General features: G+C 46.4%; 1 protein-coding gene across 2 annotated transcripts; it reads right to left on the reverse strand.

Annotated features, from left to right (window-relative positions):
* On the reverse strand, positions 1-25,738 carry LOC118723826 (serpin B6). Of its 2 annotated transcripts, none has more exons than XM_036446542.2 (7): positions 25,590-25,738; positions 11,239-11,413; positions 8,538-8,687; positions 3,547-3,664; positions 2,050-2,192; positions 940-1,095; positions 1-504 (listed from the first exon to the last, which is right to left on the reverse strand). In XM_036446542.2, the coding sequence occupies exons 2-7, from the start codon at positions 11,401-11,403 to the stop codon at positions 100-102; spliced, it is 1,137 nt and encodes a 378-aa protein (XP_036302435.1). In that variant the 5' UTR covers positions 11,404-11,413; positions 25,590-25,738; the 3' UTR covers positions 1-99. The 2 variants fall into 2 exon arrangements, with proteins under 2 accessions (XP_036302435.1, XP_036302436.1); XM_036446543.2 differs by lacking the exon at positions 25,590-25,738 and adding an exon at positions 24,659-24,769.
* Positions 25,739-26,816: the final 1,078 nt, after the last annotated feature.

Here is a 26,816-nt window from a genome sequence, read left to right on the forward strand (position 1 = left end):
TTCAAAACTAGGCCCTTTATTTTTGGGTTCAGGCACACTGTGAAGTATCAGAGGAAACAGGAGACAGGAGAAGGGCTACAGGCAGTGTTGACCACTTTCCTAAGGGGAGGAAAATCGGCCACAGAACAGAATGCTGTTGGTTTTGCAGTGCTGAATAAAGAAAAGAAAGGGGTGGTCAGCATAGAACCGGGGCATGATTCTCGCGCTTCGCAACAACATGATGCCGGCGGTGGCAGCTGCAGCCTCCGTGCCTTCCTCGTTGACCTCCACAAAGGACTTGTGAATGACCTTGGACAGAAACAGGTCTCTCCCAGTCGACATTCCAGAGAAGTCCGCTCTGCCTTGCTCAAAGGCTTCGGTCATGCCCATAGAGCAAAGGACATCCTTCATGTCATAATTCTCCTCCAGTTTGAATCTAGGGAGGAACACTTCCACCTCTTCATTATCCATCATATCTGGCTTGGTCCATTCTATGAATTTCTCATAGGTGAGCTGCTTTTCCACCTAGAAGAGGAGGGTTGAAGAGTTGATGATCTAGAACAGCGCTGCCCAGCGGACCCTGGGCTGCGCTGTGGATGCTCTATGCCACATGTGTCAAACACAAGGCCCGCGGGCCAAATCCGTCCCGCCAGGCCTTGCAATGTGGCCCGCACTGCGCTGTCATCACTGCACTCCGCTGCGTTTCCATCACAATGACAGTTTATGACTGTTCAGTAAACCATTCGGCCCGCGATTTAGGCTGGATTTTAGATTTTGGCCCCTTCTCTGATTGCGTTCGACACCCCTATGAGTCTAAGCTGTGCAGTAGGAGATGGCAGTGATGGGAAGTTATGTAGCATTCATTAGAAACATTCCCTGGGCAACACTCAGAACTGCTGCACAGAGAAGCAAATGTGATCCCCTTGCCTCCCAGCACAAATCAGGGCTCAGCACTCTCACCGTCTCCAGGTCGACGTTTTCATCGGGAAGCATGATGATCATGTTCAGCTCTTTGCCGATGTAGGGCAGCACCAAAATTTTGGTGAATATTTCTCCGATGTAGGTAATATTAAAGGTAGACTTTTTAAACATCATTTGCACAGGTTTCTGCTCATTCTATAAAGGAAAAGGATAAACATTAAGCTGAAACAAGAACCAGTTTACACATTAGAAAAATCAACAGAGCCAACCACTCTGGGCCTCTGGAGATGCTTTTTTGGCCTCCAGAAGACCACATCAGCCCCCTCTTTTGCCAGCCTAATTTCACTAGCTCAACCTCCTGACATGGGAATCCAGGACTCAAATCCTACACTGCTTTTCCCCTGTTGGTGTCATTCAGTCTTGTAACTTTAACTAGGATTCCCAAACTTATATTTTTACTGGGAACTCTCCCCTGTACTCCAGACTAATATATTTTACTGACTGCTTGACACCTGCATTTGGACATAAAGGAACTTCCAATGTCCCATGTCACACTAGGCTCCTCATATTCCCTTCCAAGTCTGTTCCATTTATAATTTTCCCCATCTCACCTGATATAGATGCCATTCATTCCATTGTCAAAAACCCTGGAGTACCCACGATTCCTGTCTTTCACACCCCTCATCTGATTCATTAGCTAACCATTTGGCTCTACTTTTAAAATCCAACTTGTTCTTTCCACCTGCACTGCTACCAGCCTACAGCTGCTCACTGGGATGACCTTCTAAGTGATTCACTAAGGGCCCCTACCCCTTGTGACTTTTTTCACCCAGTGGTTAGAGAGATCTGGCAAAAAAAATCATCAATCAGACCACATCACTCTTTGACTGACCACCTTTCTGTGGCTCCCCCTCCACACCCAGGGACTGAAAACTGAAGTCCTTAAAGCAACCTGCAATAGTGACAAGAGCTTGTCCCCGATGCCATCTGCTCTCATCTCCCTGAACTTATCTGCTAGAGCCACATGGGCCCCTTGGTGGGTCTGTGGGCAAACCAGGCCCACTGAGCATGCCCCCAAGACCTGAGAGCATGCCCCCTGGACACAGGGACAGGTTCCAAGGGCCTCCTTTGTTATTGCAAAATAGTCACCTTGCTGACTTTAAATGGTCTCTCTTGGGTTTGATGCTTGCTAAACTGGCTCTCCCAGGTTCCTTTGAAGTAAATGGCATTCACGAGAACCAGAGGAGTATCTTGATTAACTGAATTTGGGGTCAGCAACTCTGTAATTTTACCTAAAAAAGAAGAATTAAAGAACCAGTTAGCTATGAGTGCCCTGAGGTTTGGTAATATTCAGATAGGGCCATCTCCCTGTGTAGACAAATACACAGATGAAGGAATTTACTGTCCCCCAAATATAACCATGGAAAGGGATCCTGGTCCTTAAAACAGCAGCAGCAAGAATAAATTTTAAAAATACCATCACAAATAAAACACATAAATGAACAAAGTCATATGTGCAAAATGAATTCATCACAAGTGGGACAGGGAGGAAGGCAGGTGTGAAGAAAGGTGAGAGTTTGTAACCTGCATAAGGATAAGTGAAGAGTCATAGGTGGGTGAGGGCACCACTATGCATCCTGTAGGGTACTCCACAGGGCAGGCGCCATGCTGAGCAGGAAGACAGGGATCCAAGTTCTCTTCATACTATTTGAATAAAAGAAAGACTATATTCATATTAATAACAACCAAAACTCAAGTGTGGATTGTTCTGGAAGAGGTATAGTGCATACTTAGAGACATCAGAAATATGAGGATAAGAACAGGAAAAATATTATCAATGTATCACCACTAGAGAAAATGGTGATAGACTGATAATATCTCAGAAGTAGACTTTAAAAGTTCCCTCTTATTTTGAGAAAAAAGCATTTGTTTACATTTGATGTTCTTGTGAAGAAACTGATAGTGAGATCGACTAGAACCCTATCTAATAAAAGAGTATATGTAAATTGACCATCACTCCAACACAAGATGGCCACCCCCATGTGGTCAAAGATGGCCACCACAAAATGGCTGGCAGGGGAGGGCAGTTGTGAGCAATCTGGCCAGCAGGAGAAAGTAGTTGGGAGGAACCAGGCCTGCAAGGGAGGGCAGTTGGGGGCGACCAGGCTGCAGGGTAGGACAGTTGGGGGGGACCCAGGCCTGTAGGAAGGGCAGTTGGGGGCAACCAGGCCGGTAGGTGAGGGCAGTTAGGGATGACCAGGCTGCCAAGGGAGGACAGTTAAGGGTGACCAGGATGGCAGGGGACGGCAGTTAGAGACAATTGGACAGGCAGGGGAACAGTTAGGCATTAATCAGGCTGGCAGGGGAGAGATTAAGGGGTGATCAGGCTGGCAGGCAGAAGCTGTTAGGGGCAATCAGGCAAGCAGTTGGGAGCCAGCAGTCATGGATTATGAGAGGGATGTCTGACTGCCTGTTTAGGCCCAATCCCAGTTGGATCGGGCCTAAACAGGCAGTCAGACATTCCTTGAGGGGTCACAGATTAGAGAGGGTGCAGGCTGGGCTGAGGGACACCCCCCTCCCCCAATGCACGAATTTCATGCACCAGGCCTCTAGTACTAATAAAAAAGAATAACAATGTATTTTCACCTTCTGTCTTCTTAGCTACCCAGGTGTTGATATGTTTTCTAGCCTCCTCTGCAGCTTTGAAGAAGTCAAGCTCTTCCATCTCCGCTTGGTAGAATTTGAGGCAGGACTCTTTGAAAGACTGGGAGAGACAACAATACAATTGTATAGCCACAAAAACAAGCAACACCAGCAGCTTACTTCCTAATTGTGACAAAAAAGAACATAGATAATTTCATGATGTGGAAGAGGAATAAATAAATATAAGAAATAAAAATATTTAGGTGCCCTAGTTGGTTTGGCTCAGTGGATGGAGCATCAGCCTGCGGACTGAAAAATCTTAGGTTCAATTCGGTAAAGGACACATGCCCTAGCTTAATGCCCAGGCAGGAGGCAGCTGATCAATGATTCTCTCTCATCATTGATATTTCTATCTTTCTCTCCCTTACCCTTCCTCTCTGAAATCAATAAAATATATATCTTTTTAAAATTTAAAAATATTGAGGAATAAATAAATAATATGAGAAGTAAGTAAATGAGAAATTAACCTGAAATCAAATTTCTCAATTTTCACCTATATTTGATATTCAGGATATTCAGGCCATAACAGTGGTCTGAATATCAAGTAAACACCATAAATTGCAAGATCCTTAAGGAAGTAGCTGTGCACCAGTTTAATAAATAGACACTAGATGCATAAACGACAGTGTCACTCCAATGGCCACTGCATTTGCTAAGTGACATTCTGCCCACAGCAAGAGCCACAGTTCCCTCTACATTTCAGAACCAGGGCCTATTGTTCCATATAATGAGGAAAAAATGTGCAATTCTATACAACCACTCCCAACACAACTTTAGAAATGTTCCAAATCTAAGACACAGATGACTAATGAGCACTTGAAATATGGCTACTTCTGCTAAGGAACTGAATATTTAACTGTATTTCACTTTAATTAGACTGAAATTTAAATAGTTACCTTTGTCTAGTGGCTACCATTTTGGATGGATTGTTAGAGCATGAGCGATTCCTCCAAAAAATTTAAACTATATTTTGTTAATATAGTTTATGAAATGATAATATTGATGAACAGCTACATTATGCCAAATAAAAGTAGACAATTTGATGTAAAACAAATATACTGGAACAACTAATTCATTGACAATTTACTACCCACTGAGTCAAACCAGTTAGGGCTGTAAATTGTTTTTTAATCTAATTGTTTGTTTTTAGTGTATAGAGATGCAATAAATTTTTGTATATTGATTTTATGTGTTCCAACTTCTTGAATTATTAGTTCTAACAGTTTTTTTGGTAGAGTCTTTAGGGTTTTCTATGTAATATTATATCATCTACAAATAGTGACAGTTTTACTTCCTCCTTTCCTAATGCCTTTTTTTCCTTTTTCTTGACTAACTGCTCTGACTAGGACTTCAGATCAGTGTGTTTTCATTTTCATTGTCTGAAGGTAGACTTTGATTTCTTCTCTGATCTTGTTGTTAACCAACCTGTTGTTAAGTAGCATGTATTTATCTACACATGTTGGTGTGTTTTTCAGTTTCTTCTCACACCTGATTTCTAAAGTCATACTATAGTGACCAGAGAAGATACTTGACATGATTTCCATTTTCTTAAATTGTGGAGACTTGTTTTGTGACCTCCTAGCATGTGTTCCCTCCTAAAAATGTTCCAGTTCATTTGAAAAGAATGTATATTCTTTTGTTTTTGGCTGAAATGCTCTAAAGATATCTGTTAAGTTCATCTGGTTCATATGTCACTCATGGCCACTGTTTCCTTGTTAGTTTTTGGTCTGGCTGAACTATCCCATGATGTCAATAGGGTATTCAAGTCCCCTACTATGACTGTATTAATGTTGATCTCTCCCTTTAGGTCTGTCAATATTTGACATATATTGGGTACTGACATATATTGGGTCTGTCAATATTTGACATATGTTGGGTATATAAATGTTTAAAAGTTATTGACTTTTGTTGAATTGATCATTTTATCATTATGAAAATGCCTTTGGGAGGTACTGTAGGGGAGGGTATTTAAGTTTAATGAATTCTTCTATTTGTTTTTGAACCTCGGCTTCTCTTACCCTATCAGATGGCCCGCCGCCATCAGATATATGGATTGGAGCTCGCGGTGGCCAGCGGATGGGTTTGCCAACTGTGCCACGGCAAGAGGCTTGGGCGTACTTAGAGTGGCCTTTGGAGGTATGGTCGTACTCGCCTCCGAAGGAGCCAAGGTAGGTTTTCTCGAGAATGGCAGTTAGGTATACCTTGCCATTTGTACGGGAGCACTGTTGGACACTGCTATAACAGGTAGAGTGTAGTTCTGTGACTGTTTGGCAATCACTAGGACAAGATCCAGGTTTGCCGTCAACTGGGAGTATGATTTTGGGCTTGGTACGGCATTTCCAGCTTTGTTTAATTCCATCATACCGTGGTTCATAGACAAGATAGGTAGTGAAACTGCCGCAATCGGCTATACGGGTGTACCTGGGAGGAGCTCCTGCATTACAATCTTTGTTTTAAAGCCTATTTTGTGTGATACAAGTATTAATACCTCATCTTTTTAAAATATTTCTATTAGCATAAAATATTTTTTTCATTCATTTACTTTCAGTCTGTGTATGTCTTTCAATCTGAGCCAGGTCTCTTATAAGCAACATACATACAGGTCTTATTTGTTTTTTATCCACTCAGCCACCCTATGTCTCTTAATTAGCACATTTAGTCCATTTACATTTAAAATAATTTTTCATAGGTATTTCCATTTAATTGTTTTCTGATAGTTTTTGTAGTTCTCTGTTCCTTATTCTTTTGTTCTCTCTCTTCTATGTTAATAACTTTCTATTGCGTTTGGATCCTTTTCTCTTTATTTCTTGTATACCACTTATAGATTTTTGGTTTGTGGTTATGATGTGCTTCATGTATACCAAGCTATGTTAATAGTAGTCCATTTTAGTTGATGGTGGCTTATGTTCTAACACATTCTAAAATCACTACAATTTTTCCTCACCCCCTCTACATTTATGTTTTTGTCATTATTTTTACTTCTTTTGGTTGTATCTGTTTGTGTGTGTTCCTTAATTTGTTATTGTAATTACACATGATCTTGGAGCCCTTTGTCTTTATGGAAAGTTTTCTTTTTCTTATATCTAAAGCTCATAAAAGAATGATAACCTACGACGTAGCTAAGACTGATAAAAATAAGTAAAGCAGTCGGGACCGGTTTGGCTCAATGGATAGAGCGTCGGCTTGGGGACTGAAGGGCCCCGGGTTTGATTCCGGTCAAGGGCATGTACCTTGGTTGCGGGCATATCCCCAGTAGGGGGTGTGCAAGAGGCAGCTGATCGATGACTCTCTCTCATCGATGTTTCTAACTCTCTCTCTCCCTTCCTCTCTGTACAAAAATCAATAAAATATATTTAAACATAAAAATAAGTAAAGCAGGTTATAAAAAAAAATCACACTGTGGCATAGCTACAGCATTTTGGACAGTAATTTCACAATATTCACTTAAAACTTTACTCCCTTCCTTTATTCTATAAGTCCACAGTGGAGTATCATAGTTATTTACTGTCTATATGGTTCAGATTGGGCCAACCTAAATGCCCGTCAACGGGAGAATGATTACAATACATCCATATTTAATAATACCAGATAATAAAAAGAAAACAAAAAAAAATTAAAAACTAAGAAAAAAAGCAAAAACAGAAAAAGAATACCAGATAATAGTAAGAGTAAGGCATATCCACATATTTTGAGATACAAAAAATTTAAGTCATAGTGTTCAGTGAAAAGAAACAAATTTTTAAAAAAAGATGTTATAATGATGTTATATAGGGGAAAACCACACAAAACAAATTTCTACATGTATGGGGGTTATATACTTCAAATTTCTAAAAGCTCTTACACTGGGGAGGGAACAACGGATTGTAGAAAAGAAACTGCAAGGGCTCTTGCTTTGCCTCCTTTAGTATCCATATATATAAAAGACTAATATGCTAAGTGTCAGACCATTCGACCAGTTGCGAGGAAGCATACTGACCACCAAGGAACAGACACTCTGACCAGTAGGTTAGTTTGCTGCTGGGGTATAGCAATTGGGACTGGGTGAGATGGGCTGAACAGGCCCTGGAGCCCTCCCGCAGCCCCTCCCCAGCCAGAATAATGCACTCATGGGTCCTTTGGCTTGGGCTGAATTCTTATAATCTGGAAACCCTCGGGGGATATCTGAGAGCCAGTATAGGCCCGATCTGCAGGCCAGCCTGAGTGACTCCACTGGTACATGACTATATTCACTTGAGTGGTTTTTAAAACATGGAAAGCATTATAGATAAAGAGAACCAATATACTTAGACAAATAAACACTTAAAAAAATATTCTGGCCCTAGCTGGTTTGGCTCAGTGGATAGAGCCTTGGCCTGCAGACCGAAGGGTCCCAGGTTTGATTCCAGTCAAGGGAACATGCCAGGTTGTGGGCTGAATTTGATTCCCAGTAGAGGGCATGTAGGAGACAGCTGATCAGTGATCTCTCTCATCATTGATGTTTCTATCTCTCCCTTCCTCTCTCTGAAATCAATAAAAATATATTTTTAAAAATTCTGTGTGGGAAAAAATAATAAAAATATTTTTATGTGTAAAAATTGAACATGCCTCACACTGCACACAAAAATTACCAATATAGGAAAAACTTATTAGAAATATTCAGTTTTTGTAATTTCTTTGTTTTGGCCAATTCATCTTATATTGTACTAAGCTCCATGTTAGCTTTTTTTTTTTATGACAAGTCACTTAAGCTTCATAAGTATTTGGATAGAAATTGTTATAAGGCCTATTTTACAGAGTATAAAACTGAATGAGAGTTACAGGAAGTGTGAGAGGTGAGTAGAGGTCATGCTCGTCTGTGTGAATTTATAGCTCACAAGCTTTCTGCTGTACCACATGACCCCTCCCCACTACCTGTGGTCTTCACTTCCTTAATGAAAACAGCAATTACAACTTACTAAGTTGAAATCAAAGGACTTTTCTCCGAAGAGCCTGTTGGCAGTTCTAAGCAAGTACTTCGTGCCAGCCCTGTTAACCTCGGTGAGGAGCGTCTGGAAGCCCTGGTGGACATCTTCACTTTTGCCACCACTTTTACTGAAATAAAGTGCCTGAAACAGAACACAGAATAAAAATGTACAACTTCAGTATGCTTTGACTTCAGGAAATTGGATAAAACACTCAACACTGCCTAAGGACTGTGCAGGTCCTCACTACAGACTAAGAGAATAGTCACCCAACTAAAGACAAAAGTATCTTGAAAGTCACTCTTCCCTCTAACACATCCTGCAAGGAGTCAGAGCCCTCCCTGTCTGCACTGGCAGGAGCAGAAATGCCCTTTGCAGACCCAGCTTCTGGGTGCACCACTCTTGCTCTCTTCCTGAAAATAAGGCTGTCAGCCTGGCCCCAATTCTCAGTGAAGACAGACCACTCCCAATAGCAAAAGTTGCAGCCTCCTCTCAGTCTTCGGATCCAGGCTGGCCCTGTAATTGTTCTGACCAATGGAGCACTGGGCCTTCAAAGGCCTGGCAGCTCCACATTTGCTATCCTGGATCCCAGCCGCCATGGTGTCAGGAAATCCAAGCTGTCCTGTGGCAGTCACATGGAAAGCCTAGGAGAGCAACACCTTCGGGGGAGAGCTACTTGTCAAATGGCAACCTTGGCCAGCAGCCTTTCTTGGATCATAAGTGATCCCAGCTGACACCATGGAGTCAGCCCACAAATCTGAAAAATAATCAACCATTGTTATTTCCAATCACTAAGTTTTGGGATGGTTTGTTTTGCAGCCGTAGAAAATCCACACTGTAATCTAGACATAAAGTTATGCCATAACAAAAATCTAATATGTGTATAGCATTTGCTTTGAACTTAGGCAGCTGTCAGAGACTGGGTGGAAGGGAGGGAGGAGACTGAGAAAAGGCTGGAAGGACAGTGAAGAAATTCTTACTGGAGGCTGGAGAAAAGGAGCTCACGGCATGGACTGGGAGAATTGGACAGACTGCCATCTACAATGATGGGAAAGGTTAGACATTTTGCAAGTGAACCGTGGATTTGATTTGGGAAGAAGTCTAGAAAGAACGTGGCTCCCTTCAGCTCCCTGGGATAAAGTATGGGAACATAAAGATAAGCTAAAGATGGCTTCATTTTCAAGCAGAATCTAAAGGAAGTATTTCCAACCTAGTATTTGTGGGGTAGAAAATAAAAATGTTTCTTATTCCCAGCCTCTCCACTGGGCAAGTGATTCTAAAAGTACTAGTAGGATATGACCTCAGGGCAATTGTAAATCCAAGAACTAGGCCTCAAAGGGCAGAATTTAGTGCACTTTGTTAACACCTTAGAAAGATTAAGTGCCACAGAGACCCTCCTGCCCTAGCATCTTTAGGACACTGTCCCCCAGCACAGAGTCCTGCCTCAAACAGGTACCCAGCAATTGCTTTTGTTCAAGATTTAAGTTGATATATACAATATCCCACCACTGTTCATAAGAACACCTGCCGACACCTTTTCTTAGACTTCCAGCTTCCAGAACTATGAAGAAATGAATTTTGTTGCTTCAAACACTCAGTGTGTAGTACTTGTTATGGTAGCTGTAGCAGATTGAGACACCACCCTACAACGTGTGAAGGGTGTGTCCACTGTAGATATCCCACCCTGTGTAACCACTGTATATTGGGGGGTAAAGGGGCAACAATTTGTTTTTAGTTCACAAAGCTCTGCACCTAGGAACCACACCAAAGAGCCTCAATAGCTTTGTTCTTCCTAGACTTCAAGCGCGAACTGGGCCCACGATGAAATCAGACTCCAGTACAGGGGGAGGGGGGAGTGTATTTTTCCTATGGGAGGGCTGAGAACCATTAGGAGCCAGTGGGCAGATTGTGGCAATCAGGGAGGGACCCCGATGAGCTAATACCTTAGTCTTTAGCACCTGCACACCACTCTGGAGGCAGACCCTGGGACTGGCTTCAGTTATGGGGCATCAGGATGTGTGACAGCACAGAGGCTGGAAAAGCACTTGCACATTCAAGCTTATCCTCCTGGAAGCTTGAACTGTGTTATGAAGAAGTCCAGGCCACCCTGCCAAAGAGAGGCCATGTGGGAGGCCAGGCCAAGGCAGCACGCAGAGGCCACCTGCATGGAGGAGGCTGGAGGCCTACACCAGTGACACAGCCCCGCCAAGTGGAACAGGATCACGTTCAGTCCACCCAGAGCAAATCTTCACCTTAAGCTCTAAGTTTTTTTGAGGTAGTCACTCAACAACAAAGAACTGAGAAACCATTGAAAAATTGTACAGTTAAATAAGAAAATAAAAATAAAAAAATTTAACAATTGAAAAGCAGTTGACAATACCCAAAGACTACTGTGAGATTCAACCTAACCTTGTGGCTTTATGTCTACTCACAAAGTCCTACATAAATCACTACCAGGGGTTGGCAAAAACTGATTGCTTTCCCAAGTAGAGGGTGCCACTCATCCCTAACAGGTCAGAGGCATTCGCCCCAGGGCACATGCCCAGGGCTGACACATCCTTCCCTGGCAGCATTCCACCCACAGCCCTGCCACACTGATAGAGAGCAAGTACATTGAGATCTGAAAGATGGAAGACCAATTAACTAACAAATTAATAGTATTTCCTATTCCCCAGAAATGGCTTCAGGCACGTACCTGGACAATCTGGGCTGCGGTGTCTCCACTTGCCCCCATGAGGACCATGGCCAGGGCAGAGGAGATGCTGAAGGGTGAGAAAAACACGTTTTTCGATTTGTCTTCACCCAGCTTTTTCAAAAGGTTTAGGGCAAAAGTGGCATTTGCTTCAGAAAGAGTATCCATGATGGCGAGTCTGAAACGATGGACTTAACGTCAGTATCACATAAACTAGGCTTATAGTTGACTGTATTTCACGCTCTTAACAATGACCACTGACACCCTGGTTCAGTCAGCAAAAAAATGCACATAAAACTCTTCCTGAGGAGGATCCAAGATGGCTGCTCGGGTAGACACCTAACCGCAGCAGCTCACAACAATTTCAATGGAATACAACTAAAATGTAGAGTGGACATTACCCAGACCTACAGGTAGTCGACTGAAAACTCTACAATAGGAAGGTGGGAGAAAACCAGAAGGAAAATCAGAGGAGCTGAAAAAAAAGCCTAAGGTACGGAGACATGCTGCGCGCTCGCACGTACGCGCGCACCGAGAGGTCGCAGCCGGAGAGGAGGAGAGGGCTGGGTGCTGCCTGGCGTTCCCTAGCAGGAAGGAAATAAAACCCCCAGCCTGGGCTGAACCCCCGGCAGCGCTGAGCCCCATTATGGGCCAGATTCTGGGGACCCAGGCTCCGGCAGGGGGAGACGGGGCTGGGAGGCTGAATCCCAGGGGAAAAACGAAAGGCGGAGGGGGGGGGGGGTGTCCCGGAGTCGCGCGCACTTTGCGCGCAGAGGACTGAATGTAGACTCTGATGCTGGATTACCCTAGCGGGAAGAAACAAAGCCTCCGGCGGCGTTGAGCCTCAGAACGGAGCGCCCCGAACTCCCGGTCTGGGCCAGTCCCTGGGGACCCAGGCCCAGGCACAGGGAGACGGGGCTGTGAGGCGAAATCCCGGGGACGGCGCGAAAGGCGGGGGCCCCCGGAGTCGCGCGCTTTGTGCGCAGAGGACTGAATGTTGACTCTGATGCTGGATTACCCTAGCCAGAAGAAACAAAGCCTTCGGCGGCGCTGAGCCTAGGACCTGACCGCCCCGAACTCCCAGTCTGGGCCAGTCCCTGGGGACCCAGGCTGGGCAGGGGGAGACGGGGCTGTGAGGTGGAGTCCTGGGAGCACGGCGAAAGGCCGAGCCCCCGGAGTCGCGCACACTGCGCGCAGAGGACAGTCTGTTGACTCTGATCCTGGACTCCCCTAGCGGGAGAGAGAAAGAAAGCTCCAGACTGGAGGATCGCGACGAGGAGCAGGAGCCCCCGCTGGACACCGGCCAGCCGGGCACCAGCAAGGAGCCAGGCAACGGGGCCCCCAGGCGGGGGGGGGGGGGGGGGGGGGGTGCCCCTGAGCCATCGACCACTGAGCGCAGGCAACTGAGCCAAGGACCAGGGATGCTTCCTGGGCGGCGCCAACCCCGGCGACAGGCTGAAGCAGCGCAGGAGCCCCCGGAGAACAAAGGGGTGCCACAGGCCAACCTGCTGAGATTCCAGGACCGGGAGGAAGAAACCATAGAAGTTCTCAATGTGAAGAAATCAAGTGAGAGCAAATGATAGTAAAATTACTTAAGAAAGAATGCAAAGAATATCTTGAAAAATCAAAGACTAAGTCAGAACTCAACTCACCAGCCAACATTGCAACATAAATGCGTTTTTTTTTTAAAAAAAAAAAAAAAAAGAAAGAAAGAAAGAAAAAGGGACAGAATGTTGGAACAGCGGCAACCAGGCCTAGAGTGGCCAGGCACAAGGCAGTGGCAGCCGGGCCCGGAGCAGCAGTGGGCAGGCCCCAGAGCAGCAGGAGCCAGAACCAGAGCATCAACGGCCAGTCCAGGAACACCCAGACCCGGAGTGGCTGGGCCCAGAGCAGCCGGGTTGGGAGCGGCCAGGCCCAGAACAGCAGAAGCCAAGCCCAAAGCATCCAGCCCGGGTGCAGCCAGGCTCGGAGCAGCTGGGCCCGGGGCAACCGGGCCCAGAGCAGCCGGGTCTGGTGCGGCCAGGCCCGGAGCAGCGACTGCCAGGCTGGGAGCGGCCAGGCCCGGAGCACCAAGTCTGGTGCGGCCAGGCCCGGAGCAGTGGCTGCCAGGCTGGGAGCAGCCAGGCTAGGAGCAGCGGCTGCCAGGCTGGGAGCGGCCAGGCCCGGAGCAACCGGGTCCGGTTCGGCCAGGCCCGGAGCAGCGGCTGACAGGCTGGGAGCAGCCAGGCCCCGAACGGCCGGGCCCGGAGCAACCGGGCCCAGAGCAGCCGGGTCGGGTGTGGCCAGGCCTGTAGCAGTAACAGCCAAGTCCAGAGCAACTAGGTCGGGAGCGGCAGTGACCAGACCCGGAGCAGCGACTGCCAGGCTGGGAGCAGCCAGGCCCGGAGCAACCGGGTCTGGTGTGGCCAGGCCCGGAGCAGTGGCTGCCAGGCTGGGAGTGGCCAGGCTCAGAGTAGCGGCTGCCAGGCTGGGAGCGGCCAGGCCCGGAGCAGCCGGGTCTGGTGCGGCCAGGCCAGGAGCAGCGGCTGACAGGCTGGGAGCAGCCAGGCCTGGAGCTCCGGGCCCGGAGCAACCGGGCCCAGAGCAGCTGGGTCGGGTGTGGCCAGGCCTGTAGCAACAACAGTCAAGTCCAGAGCAACTAGGTCGGGAGCGGCAGTGACCAGACCCGGAGCAGCGACTGCCAGGCTGGGAGCGGCCAGGCCCGGAACAGCCGAGTCTGGTGCAGCCAGGCCCGGAGCAGTGGCTGCCAGGCTGGGAGCAGCCAGGCTAGGAGCAGTGGCTGCCAGGCTGGGAGCGGCCAGGCCCGGAACAGCCGAGTCTGGTGCGGCCAGGCCCGGAGCAGTGGCTGCCAGGCTGGGAGCAGCCAGGCTAGGAGCAGCGGCTGCCAGGCTGGGAGCAGCCAGGCCCGGAGCGGCCGGGCCCGGAGCAACCGGGCCCAGAGCAGCTGGGTCGGGTGTGGCCAGGCCTGTAGCAGCAACAGCCAAGTCCAGAGCAACTAGGTTGGGAGCAGCAGTGACCAGACCCGGAGCAGCGACTGCCAGGCTAGGAACGGCCAGGCCCGGAACAGCCGGGTCTGCTGTGGCCAGGCCCGGAGCAAAGGCTGCCAGGCTGGGAGCGGCCAGGCCCGGAGCAGCCGGGTCTGGTGCGGCCAGGCCAGGAGCAGCGGCTGACAGGCTGGGAGCAGCCAGGCCCGGAGCGGCCGGGCCCGGAGCAACCGGGCCCAGAGCAGCCGGGTCGGGTGTGGCCAGGCCTGTAGCAGTAACAGCCAAGTCCAGAGCAACTAGGTCGGGAGCGGCAGTGACCAGACCCGGAGCAGCGACTGCCAGGCTGGGAGCGGCCAGGCCCGGAACAGCCGGGTCTGGTGCGGCCAGGCCCGGAGCAGTGGCTGCCAGGCTGGGAGTGGCCAGGCTCGGAGCAGCGGTTGCCAGGCTGGGAGCGGCCAGGCCCGGAGCAGCCGGGTCTGGTGCGGCCAGGCCAGGAGCAGCGGCTGACAGGCTGGGAGCAGCCAGGCCCGGAGCAACCGGGCCCAGAGCAGCCGGGTTGGGTGTGGCCAGGCCTGTAGCAGCAACATCCAAGTCCAGAGCAACTAGGTTGGGAGTGGCAGTGACCAGACCCGGAGCAGCAACTGCCAGGCTGGGAGCGGCCAGACCCGGAGCAGCCGGGTCTGGTGTGGCCAGGCCCGGAGCAGTGGCTGCCAGGCTGGGAGCGGCCAAGCTTGGAGCAGCGGCTGCCAGGCTGGGAGCGGCCAGGCCCGGAGCAGCCGCGTCTGGTGCGGCCAGGCCCGGAGCAGCGGCTGTCAGGCTGGGAGCAGCCAGGCCCGGAGCGACAGGCCCAGAGCAATTGGGCCCAGAGCAGCCGAGTCGGGTGTGGCCAGGCCTGTAGCAGCAACAGTCAAGTCCAGAGCAACTGGGTCGGGAGCGGCAGTGACCAGACACGGAGCAGCTGGTTGTGGAACAAACCAGAGCAACAGAGGCCAGGCCCGGAGCAGCCTGGCCCAAAACAGCTCGCTCCTCACCTGCCCCTGCCCCACGGCTGCCCCTCAGACATGGCTGGAAACTTTTGCGGGAACTTGAGGGTCTGCTGAATCAAGTGATGAAGGCTTATATCTGGATGTGTTGAGTTAGTATAGTGCTGGGGTGTTGATCTGTGAGTGCCTTGGGTGGAGCCTGGATGAGGCTGGTTGTCCTATTTGGAAATGTCTTTTGTGTGAAGTGTATCATTGGGCATGTGGAGGTATTATTGATATGAGAAAATGCTAAGTAACAGATTTGCTATCTGAAAAGGGATTTTCTATCGGGGAAAGGGAGGGAGGAAGAGACTGAACATAAACTGTGCACCAATGGATGAAGATGAGGGGGCAGAGGGTGGGGTGGGAACCTGGTGGAGGGGGGAAGAAACGAGGAACCTGTGTAATAATATGAACAATAAAGATTGATTAAAAACAAAACAAAACAAAAAAAACACTCTTCCTTTGGGGGAACCTCAAAGTTATATTGTGTTTCTAATTTTAAGTGAAAAAACATTGAAGTTATACTTATAATAGAATCCTGTTTTTTGGGGATAAGCAGGAGGATTTCTATCTATACATGTGTCCGTGAGCCTAGAGAAGGTGTGGACGGTACACACTCAACCTCTTATTTAGTTACTTCCTGGGAGAGACATTAGGAAAGGAATTACTGGCTTTTGGTTCCATTTCTGCATTGTTTGGTGTGTTGAATAAATTTATATGTATCCTCTATAATAATCCCCTAAAATTGACTGAATGGCAGAACAATTGATCATTATTATGTGCACTGGCCACTAAGGGGCAGATGCTCAAAACGGGAGATGCCTGCTGGTGGTCAGTGTACTCCCACAGGCTGGCGAGCACGTCTGTGGTGGGAGTCTCCCCTACCTCTGGGGCAGCGCTAAGGATGTCCAACATCCCCTGAGGGTTCCTGGACTGTGAGAGGACACAGGCAGGGCTGCGGGACCCCTCTAGTTACTTTATAACTTAAAATTCATTCATAATGATACCATTGTGAGTAAGAACAGAAAAGTAGCAAAGGGAAGGCCAAATATAGGCATGTCATTGGGCAGCTTTGCCAGGAAGTTAAAGCTTTACATTCCTCATGGGTCCAATGGAGGAGAGATAGACACATGCCCAGTAAAGTAGAGGTGACATGGAAAGGTACTTGTCAGTCACACTTGGAGACAGAGGTCATTGGCCAGAATGGGAATGGCCCCTGTTAGTGGAGGAAGATTTGGAATACTTAATTTCCTGAACAAAGAAACTTCCTCTCTCTCTTTTAAAAAAAAAATACATTTTATTGATTTTTTTTTTACAGAGAGGAAGGGAGAGGGATAGAGAGTTAGAAATATCAACCAGCTGCCTCCTGCACACCAGCCACTGGGGATGTGCCCACAACCAATGTACATGCCCTTGACTGGAATCGAACCTGGGACCCTTCAGTCCACAGGCTGACGCTCTATCCACTGAGCCAAACCGGTTTCGGCAGAAACTTTCTCTATTATACTCTTGGTTGCTCTTAGTGTGTTGCACTTGACTCCAAGCTTACCAACCTCTCCCACCCCTGCTCCCTGGCATTTGTCTACATGGCCCACACCCATCTGAACCCCCAAACACAATGTTTAATGGACCATAACTAGCCTGATGCTGAACTGGACCTGGCTACAACATGGAACGGAAAGTCTGGACGCTGGTTTTGCTTTTATACTTCTTCTATGACTGAAATGGGACTTTGGAAACACAGAAATAAAATTCCATACAAATAAAAATCACTCATCCTCTCATGTGCGTCTCAGAAAATTCTTTTCTTGAGACTCCACTTCTAGCACTCAGTGGGGAAAGGGATACCCAATTTCCCCAATAACAAATACAATCACAAGTTACATAAGAAAAGATGGTTGAATGTTTTTTAGTTATTTTTTGTTTATTTGTTTTTGTTTTTTAAAAATATGTTTTATTGTTTTAAAGAGAGAGGAAGGGAGAGGGATAAAGAGATAGAAACATCAATGAAAGAGACATATCGATCGGCTGCTTCCTGCATGCCCCATGATGGGGTTTGAGCCACCACCTGGGCATGTGCCCTGTCTGGGAATCGAACCGAGGACATCGTGATTCTTAGGTCGACGCTTAACCCCTGAGCCACACTTGCAGGCTGATTGAATGTTTTAATAATGTAGAAGAGAAGACTCCATTTCAGCAATGTAAGCTATTGTGGAAGGACTGACATGAACCATAGAGAAAAGGGGTGGGAGAAACTGAAGGGGGCCAGCTCCGGGAAAGGCACAAAGTGTCATTCCCACGAATGAGCTGTGGGCCGCAGACTGGGAAATTGGCTCAGTTGGTTAGAGGTTTGTCCAAATATACCAAGTTTGTGGATTCGACTCCCATTCAGGACTCATACAAGAAGCAACCAATGAACGCATAAGTAAGTGGACCAACAAAATGACGTTTCTCTCTATTTTTTTAATCATCACTAGCCGATATTTTCTCCATTGATTTTTTTAGAAATAGTGGGAGGGAGGGTGAGGGGGAGAGAGAGAGAGATAAATATCTATGCAAGAGAGACACATTAATTGGTTGCCTTCCACATGCACCCTGACTGGGTCCAGGGATTGAACCTGCAACCGAGGTGCATGCCCTTGACCAGGAACCAAACCTTCGAACCTTCAGGTCTCAGGCTGACACTCTAACCACTGAACTACACAGTCAGGGCTTTCTCTCTTTCCCTTCCCCTTTCTATAATAATAAATAAAAAGTGGAGGCTCCTAAGGTCAAGATAGTGGAGGTTCCTGGGGAGAGATGGGGCCTGGCTATTCTTTTTTGGATAATCTCAGAAATAGCCACCTGGAAATTAACCCTAAATTCCAACAGATACATAGGAAAATGAGCAGTCTTGTCAGAGCTGGCCACAGCTATTAATAGGCCCACTTTTCTGTCTCTCTCACTCTATGACTGCTGTCATTTTAATTTAGAATATCTCAAAATTTTTCTGTCGCAAGCTGAGGAACAGGCTCAACTCAGGGCCAATGCCCTGTCTTTGGACTGCTGCCCTAAAAGCCATTACTTGAGGAAGGGCCTGAAGAGTGTGTTGGGAGGAGCCAAGTGAGAGGACAGAGGCAGTGAAGGCCCAGGCAGCCCAGAGCTGCAGGTGCAGCAGAGCAGGCCAGGAAGGAGGGGCTCTGTGGGGAGCAGCTCAAGTTAAAACACTGACCCAACTCATATTTCCCAGTCAGAGGTTGAGGAAATTACTCATCGGAGCAGTGGGTGGGGCCCAACAGACCAGGAGAGAGGAAGGCAAGTTTCACGGAGTGGAGTGTGAAGGCAGGAGACATCTGGCCGAAAGGCCCGTGGAGGTTGCAGAATTAGCCATTCTTCCCAGCAGGCCTTGCTGGTTACAACTGTGGGCACTGAATATGGCCCCAAAGCTGTGAAGGGAACCAGAGTTTTGCACCCAGAAGCTGCCTTTTGGGATATTGATTTTAAGCTGGTTATTAATAAACAAAAGACTCAAAAAAAATTTTGACCTTCACCTTTTCTGCCTAAGAGATTCAGATGGAAAAGCTGTGTCAAGAAGGAAACTCAGGGTGCTCCCCTCAGTCTAATCTGAATTAAATATGATGTATAGAAAGGTACCAAGCAGGAGCCTGGAAGCTAGATCACCCCAGTCACACCTTGGCAAAAATCTGCCTACCGTGTGTGTGTGTGTGTGTGTGTGTGTGTGTGTGTGTGTGTTCTCTTCCTCAACTACCTGTAAATTCTCACATCTGATATCTAAGATCCCATCCCCTCTTTTTTCCTTTGTTCAAAATGACATATATAACAAATTTTGCCTCATTTTGGAAGTTCCATGCCTATGTGAATTCCCCATGGGTATGAATTAAAACTTTTATTTTTTTTCTTGCTAATTTGTCTTTGTTAACTTTATTATTAGCCCAGCTAGAAGAATATAGAATGTGGAAAGTATTACATTTTTTAGCTCCTAGGTGAACTGAGAAAGGACAGAGTTTTAGGGCTCTGTGCATATTAGGTGTATTGCAAGTTCATCCCGCCAAGGAAAGATCCCAAAGGTCCCTTCATTACCCCATTCAAGACTCTTATCATCCACACACTTTCACCTCTAGGAATTGCACTAAAGTGTACTGGTGAAAATACTGTTAGCATAGGCAGCTAAGAGTTCACAAAAGAGAAGAAAGCTAGACTGGCTAGGCCCAACTGAGTCTGGAAATTACACTTAATCAGGCTTAAATCTGGAAGTCAAAGTTTCAGACCCCCCAACAGAGAGCCAAATCTCTGCCAAAGGGATTAATTAACACCCCTCCTGCTTTTCAATATTCCCAGGAGTCAACTGGCCTAGTAGCAGAGACTGCCAAGGGGGAGGGATAAAATGCGAAGGAAATTCCCTTACCAGATATGAGCACAGTAGAGGCCAAGATGGTGAAGCAGATCTTTGGGGCAGTTGCAGTAGGAGCCAAAATGGTGACACAGAAAGGTGGAGTCTAGTCTGGGAAAAGGATCAGAGGAGATGAGGGCAGGGAACCCCAGAGGATCCAGGAAAAAAGACTGGTTGGAGGGAGGGCCCAGCACAGGCTGGAGAAATCCAGGAAGTATATTGAATCCAAGCCTGCTCATCCCGGAAAACCAATAAAATCTATGGAGCATTATAAGGACTCTCAGAGAGCTGCACTGGAGCCTGCTCCTCCTCTACATCCCCACGGGCATGTCATTTCCCTTCAACCCAGCAGAGCTTGGCACCAGCTCAAACATCTTCCTTTGAGATTCCTTCCTCGGACACCGCAAGGAGCCATTTTATTGACAACAATACTAAGCACAAAAACAATTAGGTATTTCATAAGCTACAGGGAAAACACACACTTTTAAGTGCCTCCAAACAGAGAACCACTTTAGATTTTGTCACATTCACAATAGAATATTAATGGAGATATTAATGTTTTAATATCATATTAGCATCAAAGAAATACATAAAATTAATTTTAAAAGAACATATAAAACTATAAATACAATTTCAAAATACTTTCTATGTAAATTAAATTAGGAAGAAAAGTACATGTAAGCATAACTTATAGACAGAAAATGGATGGAAATACTGTATACCAAATGTTTCTAATTTATGAGTAAATTTTCAAGTTTTTTATATTTTTCTGCATGTTCTCATTTTGTACAACATTCTTAATTCTTTTTAGATGGTTGGTTGATATTTCTTTTTACAAAATTATATACATATACTTAGTTTAAAAATCAGTGCCATCGTCCAGCCTGTGGGGCTCAGTTGTTTGAGCGTAGTTTCATGCACCAGCAGGTGGCAGGTTTGATTCCTAGTCAGACACATGCCAGAGTTGTGGGCTCGATCCGCAGTAGGGAGCGTGCAGCTCACAGATGATTCTCTCTCATCATTGATGTTTCTATCCCTCTCTCCCTCTTCCTTCCTCTCTGAAATCAATGAAAATGTATTTTAAAAATGTATTTGAAAATGTATTTTCAAAAACAAAACACAGTGCCTATATCAATACTACAGGTAAGAGCAGTTTGTCTTACCAATTGCCCCTACCCTTCTCCCATTTGAGATTCTCTTTATAACTCAGAATGAATTTCCTTTCTTTCACTTAACACTGATTTTCCTTATTTTAAATTTGTCTCTGCCAAGTTAAATGTTTCTCTCACATGGATGTTTCTCTCTGTCTTTCCTTCTTCTATTCTCCCCAAAAATCAATGAAAAAATATCCTCAGGTGAGGATATACAAAAAATAAAAATAAAAAAAATATTTTTTTCTTAAAAATTTAAGTACTATATATTAATAGATAAAACTTTTTAGTGCTTTAAACTAAACACCTTTAAAGCAAACTTACAAATTTCACCAAACCTCAGTTTAATTTTTCAGACTTTAGGATATTTTGTATAACTACTGTGCTTATTAGCCTAGGAAACTGGAATAACCAAACTTTTTACATAGCAAACATGGATGGATCACCACACAGCATTTCCTGAAACATTAGTGAAATTCTTTGGTGCTTTTTTAAAGCATATCTTATTCTCCTCACCTGAACTTATTAACAAACCCATGGGTTTTTATAAATAATTCAATTAGCTGATTTTTTTTCCACCTTGATTCTAAAATGGTCATAACTGGGCTGGTGGGGTTCTCTTTAATTTCTTACTTTATCTTGAGATGTAGCGATCTCAAACATCCTTGCATTACAGCAACAGTAAGTCTTACACATCCATTTTGGATTTTTTTCCAATCCAAAGACACAAGGTATCAAGAAACTCTTGGTTTTTTTTTTAATAGTGGGGTTGAAAAGTTTAAGATCTGAATCCTCAAGGAACCTATGTATTTTGGTGCTGTCATTGGGCCACATCAGTGACAAAGAGTTTCCTTTTCAACTACGCAATATATCATGCTGTCGAGAGGGACCAAAGTTTTACCACTCCAAAATATGCCTTTTGAGATATTGATTTTTAAGCTGCTTATTGATAAATAAATGATTCACCCTGGCCAGCTCAGTTGGTTAGTGTTGGCCCTTGCACCAAAATCTGGTTAAGGCACATACCTGGATAGGGGGCGCAAGTACAGGAGGCAACCAATGGATGTTTCTCTCAGACATCAATGTTTTTTTCTCTCTTCTCCTTCTCTCTCTAAAATTAGTAAAACTATTTGGGTTGAGAATTAAAAAAAAAGAAAGAAATTACTCAGAAAGAACTTCTGAACTTCCCCCTTCCACCTATATGTAGGAATTCAAATATAAAAACCTGCTTAAAGAAAAGGAACATCACCTTAGCACCACCATATGAACCAAAGGAGGAAATCCAGGAAAGCCTGTTTGTTGGGACTCCCCCTGTGCTCCATTGTTCTGGGTGGCCCAGAAAGAATTTGCTTACCACGCATTGGCTTTTTCTCGTCTATATTTATTTATTCATTCATTCATTTATTTCTAAATCCTCACCCAAGGATATTTTTTCCATTGATCTTTTTTAGAGAGAGGGGAGAGGAGAGAGGAGGGAGAGAAAAACATCGATGTGAGAGAGACACATTGATGGGTTGCCTCCCAATGCACCCAACTGGGATAGAGTCTGCAACCGAGGTACCGGGAATCAAACCCTAGACCAGGGGCACACTCACCACAGGGGGCAATTTGATTTTTAAGGGGGGCAATTTGAGAGTGAGTTATTAACAGTGAATATTTTGTGTTTCTTATGGTTCTAGGTGCCTCATATACAGTATATAAATATATATTGTGACATATTTATGCATTTCAGTTATCTTATGTTTTGAAACTTTGCTTATCTTTTCATATCACTTCATATTATTATTTTTTTTAATGATTTCTTAGTGATTTCTTCCTCAGTACTTCAACTGTCCTTTCGTTCTTTTTTTTTTCTCTTTCATGGATGCCGTGTTCTTTGGAAGCTTGTTCAGACCAAGTCAATGGCTTTTTAGGCTTCCTCCATGTGAACAGGAGTTCACTTTTTGAATAAGAATTATATGTCAAAGGGTGAGGCATGGCCAAAAAAGGTTGGGAACCACTGCCCTAGACCATTCGGTCCATAGGCCAAAGCTCTAATCACTGAGCCAAACTGGCTAGAGCTCTCATCTATCTTTACATTGTCTGCTTTCCCTTGGAAATCACAGACCCTGGCCTTTATCCAGATGGCATATAAACCTCAACTGCCTAATACATCCTGAAGTCTTACATAAAGTACCTTAAAAACATTTATTCACAAGCATAAAAACTGGGTATTAAGGTTTCATTAATGAGCAATTTTATGTATGTATGTGCATGTCCTCAGTACTTCAATTATATATAAACAAGTTTAACAAATCTACCCTAGCACCATTTTCCCCTATAGCACCACTCGTGACTTTGAGCAGTTTATGTTCATAATTGATTTTATTCAACTGATCAGTTTTAATAATTTTTTAAAGGTGTTACTAATTGTGCTTCTTGCCTTCTTGGATTAAGCATGCCTTAGTGTCCCACAAAATTGAACCATTCAAATGGAGACCTGGCTTCCTGCTTTGTCCCTTTGTTTTCTGTGTGTATACATATATTTGTGTGTGTGTGTGTGTGTGTGTGTGTGTGTGTAAAACTTTTCTGAGCAGCAGTAATCTGTTAACAGAGGATGATTCCTTATATGTCTGTTTACTATAAACATTAAATAAACTAATTCCTAACACAGTGGGTAGTAAATAAATGGTGGGTAAATTACACATTATTTTCTTTCTTCTGATGTCTAGGTTTAATCAGGTCCAGCAAACATGGGAATGTAAAGTGTGTGATCAACTGGAGGTCACAGAATATGTTTGATGTGATATAGGATTTTCTGAGTATAAACCAGTAATTTTCAACCTTTATCATCTCATGGCACACATAAATTAATTACTAAAATTCTGCAACAACATCAAAAAATGTTACAAAAAATATGGGTATGATTTTGATTTTTTAAAAATTACAATAATAGGAATTGTTAGCTCTGATCAAATAATTTACTCAATACTCTTTCCTGGGAGCTGACCTTTAGGCCACTTCACAATGGACATTCCACTTGCTTAGACCACATTCCACTTGCTAAGACTATTATCTCTGCCCTCCAGAGTTTCCCAGAATCCGCACCTGCACAGAGAATTCTCCACCCAGAAAAAGCCCGCCTAGAGGCCTTTAAAAACCTGACTCCCAGGCCCTGGGGGCTGGTGCCATTTTGGGGCTCAGCCCATCTGGTTTTCCAAATGACCCAATAAATTCATAATTCTTCATCCCCTTTGGCCTCGTGCATTCCTCTTTCAGTGACTCTAACAGCAATTACCTCCAAAGTCACTTTTTAAAAAATCAGGTACCTATATTTGTATATAGAGATTTCTAGTACCAATAATTCACCAATCAGATGCAACCCTATTATTCGACATGACCAAAAAGATGCAACTCTATTATATGACCTATATATATTTATGGTTCAAGACAGGGTATTCACTCCACAAGGCTATTGACACTCTAGGGAAAAGGCTAATATTTTTGAAAAATTCTTGGGGCACACTGATTGAAAATTGCTGGTATGAACAGGCAGTAATGTTTATTTCATTCATTCTTATGGCACTCTACTGTTATTAACTAGAGTTAACTCTAATAAACTGAATTGTAATAAATTCCTTAGATTGGGATTGGCCTCATATAATTGTAAATACTTGGTCTATTGGCCCCAGTATGACTAATATTGCATCCTTTTCTCTCTGGGCTGGCATAAAGTGAAGGACATAATTACTCACTTAGTCACAAAATACTGGGACACACCCCATAAAACTGATAAGAGTGGTAACTCATGTTATCGCAGTACACATTACCTAGCCCAGCAAGACAACACTACAGGATGTCAATCCAAAGGGTACTTTTCAGACCTCATCTCATCACATAAATCCTAAACCACACGGGGGAGGAGCAGGCAGCCCTGACTCACATCCCAGTCATCAAGTACAATGGGGCCCGGGAGGCACAGTCCCAGCGCTGACCCAGCTTCTCCCGCAGGAAGCGAGTATTCCTGGCGCATCTGAATTAATTTGCTAGACTTCTCCTTTCCAAAGCTGAGCTTGTGCAGAGGGGCAGGAGGAGGAAGAAAGCGGCTTAAGTGTTAATTACTTCTCACACCACAACCCCAAGTATGATTAAAAGTTTCCCCAAGACCAGAAGACACCAAATCTAGTAATATTTGCCCGCAGTAATTTTAATAAAAGGCAGAGAAGTGACAAGATCTGGAACGGTCCGCACTTTTCTCTGCGCAGGCCTGAGTGACCTCACAGGGCAAGCCACACCCGGCGGGCGCGGCCAGGCCGGGCGCCCAGTGGGAGCCGCGCCTGGGGCTTCGACCCCCCCACACCTCCGCCCCCCCCCCGCCCCCCGGCTTCTCTGCGCGCCCCACCCCCACGGCCGCCCTCTTCAACCTGCTGCGCCCGTCCCCACCCTCCGGGGTCCCAACGGCCCGCACCCCGCAGGAAGCGTCCTCCGCGCGGGCGGGGTCACCTGTGGTCCAGGGGCGGGCGGGTAACTTGCGGCCCCGGGGGGTGCGCGGGCGTCACCTGTGGTCCGGGGCCCCCGCGCAGCAGCCGGCGAGGCTCCGTGCGGTCCCCATGCCCGCCGGCCGCCCTCTGCGGCGTGCGGGGCGCCTCCACGGAAGGACACTCCGCATCCAGGGCCCGGCGGCCGCGCACCACTCGCCGGCGGAGGCACCGTCCGCAGCCGCAGCCGGGCTCGCGGAGGGAACCCGAGCCGCCAGCTCCCTCCTACCCCCCCCCCCCCCTCCAGCCCGGGCCGCCCGCGCGGCGCCCTCCCCGACGCCGCTCACCGGCCTCCTGGGGGTTCTCTCCGGAGTGCGGGCGCCTGCGAAGTGGAGCAGCGGCTGGAGGCGCGGAGCCGGGCGGCCTCAAATAGCGGCGGCGGGAGGGGGCGGAGCCGCGGGGAGTCGGCGGACTTCGCGCCGGAGCCCGGCTGCCCAGCCCGGTCGGGGCCGGAGGGAGGGGAGGCAACCAGGTGCGCACAGGTGCCCGGCCGCAGCCAGGGAGGGGCCGCTGCGGGCGGAGCCGCGTGTCCTTCTGCCCAGGTTGTAGTCACCTCGCCGCTGAGCCACCCGAGACAATCATCAAAGCAAGGCCCGAACTCCCCAGGATTTCAATCCGGAGACCACCTTCCAAGACCCATCAGCATGTTGCTGTGGCTTTGCAGAAACAAAATCATGCCCACGGTGACCAGAAAAGTGCTGGCTTCTCCTACACAGACTTCAGTTTTGACAGCGCAGACCAAGTGTAAAAGGAGCAAACCCCACCAATGCTGTGGTGCATTCAAGGACTCCCGCACTGCTCTGGCCTGTGAATTAGCTTCCAGGGGAAGGAAATATTATACAAAAGCTATGAAATCCTGACTTGTCCTTGAGTCTCATTAATTTGGGCTCCTAGAGTTTGAAATTAAATTCAGTTTGATCTTGTTAAGTTGTTGGGGACAAAAAGGAGCCACATACTAGACTGACAGCCTAAAGGAGGCCTGCTTGGCTGCCGTACAAACTCAGAAACCTAAAATCACCACAAAGAATGGTCTGAAATGAAAACTTTATATGGTAGTGTTATGCCCAGATTTCGTGATCCCCAAAGACCACCAAGAAGCTGAGTCCAATGCAATAGCAGAAAGCCTGTATTTGGACTAGTCCGAGCTCTGTCCCACTTATACTAACAATGGCATGGTGGAAGCGAGCAAGCTTCAACAGATCAAGGGGTTTTATAGGGGTGGTGATATCACTGCTTTGGCTGACTCCGATTGGTTGGGTGAGGGATAGGGTCAGGAGGATCAGGAGTTAGCCCCGCCCTGCCCTTTCATTCCCCCCTTGTCTTAATGTGCATGAGTCAAATCATTGACTCATCCCACTTCCTTTAAGGGCATTTCCTGTTCTGTTCTTGCTCTCCAATCCCTTAGCATATCTAGCCTTACTTAGCCCTGGACTTTCTCACTGGCTAGTAAAAACGTTCTTACAGTTACCAAGATCCTTAATACCACAGTTCCCATCAATACTGTCCCCACTGAA

The sequence above is a fragment of the Pipistrellus kuhlii genome, unplaced genomic scaffold (genome assembly GCF_014108245.1).
Source record: "Pipistrellus kuhlii isolate mPipKuh1 unplaced genomic scaffold, mPipKuh1.p scaffold_m20_p_2, whole genome shotgun sequence".
In the NCBI taxonomy this organism is placed as follows: domain Eukaryota; kingdom Metazoa; phylum Chordata; class Mammalia; order Chiroptera; family Vespertilionidae; genus Pipistrellus; species Pipistrellus kuhlii.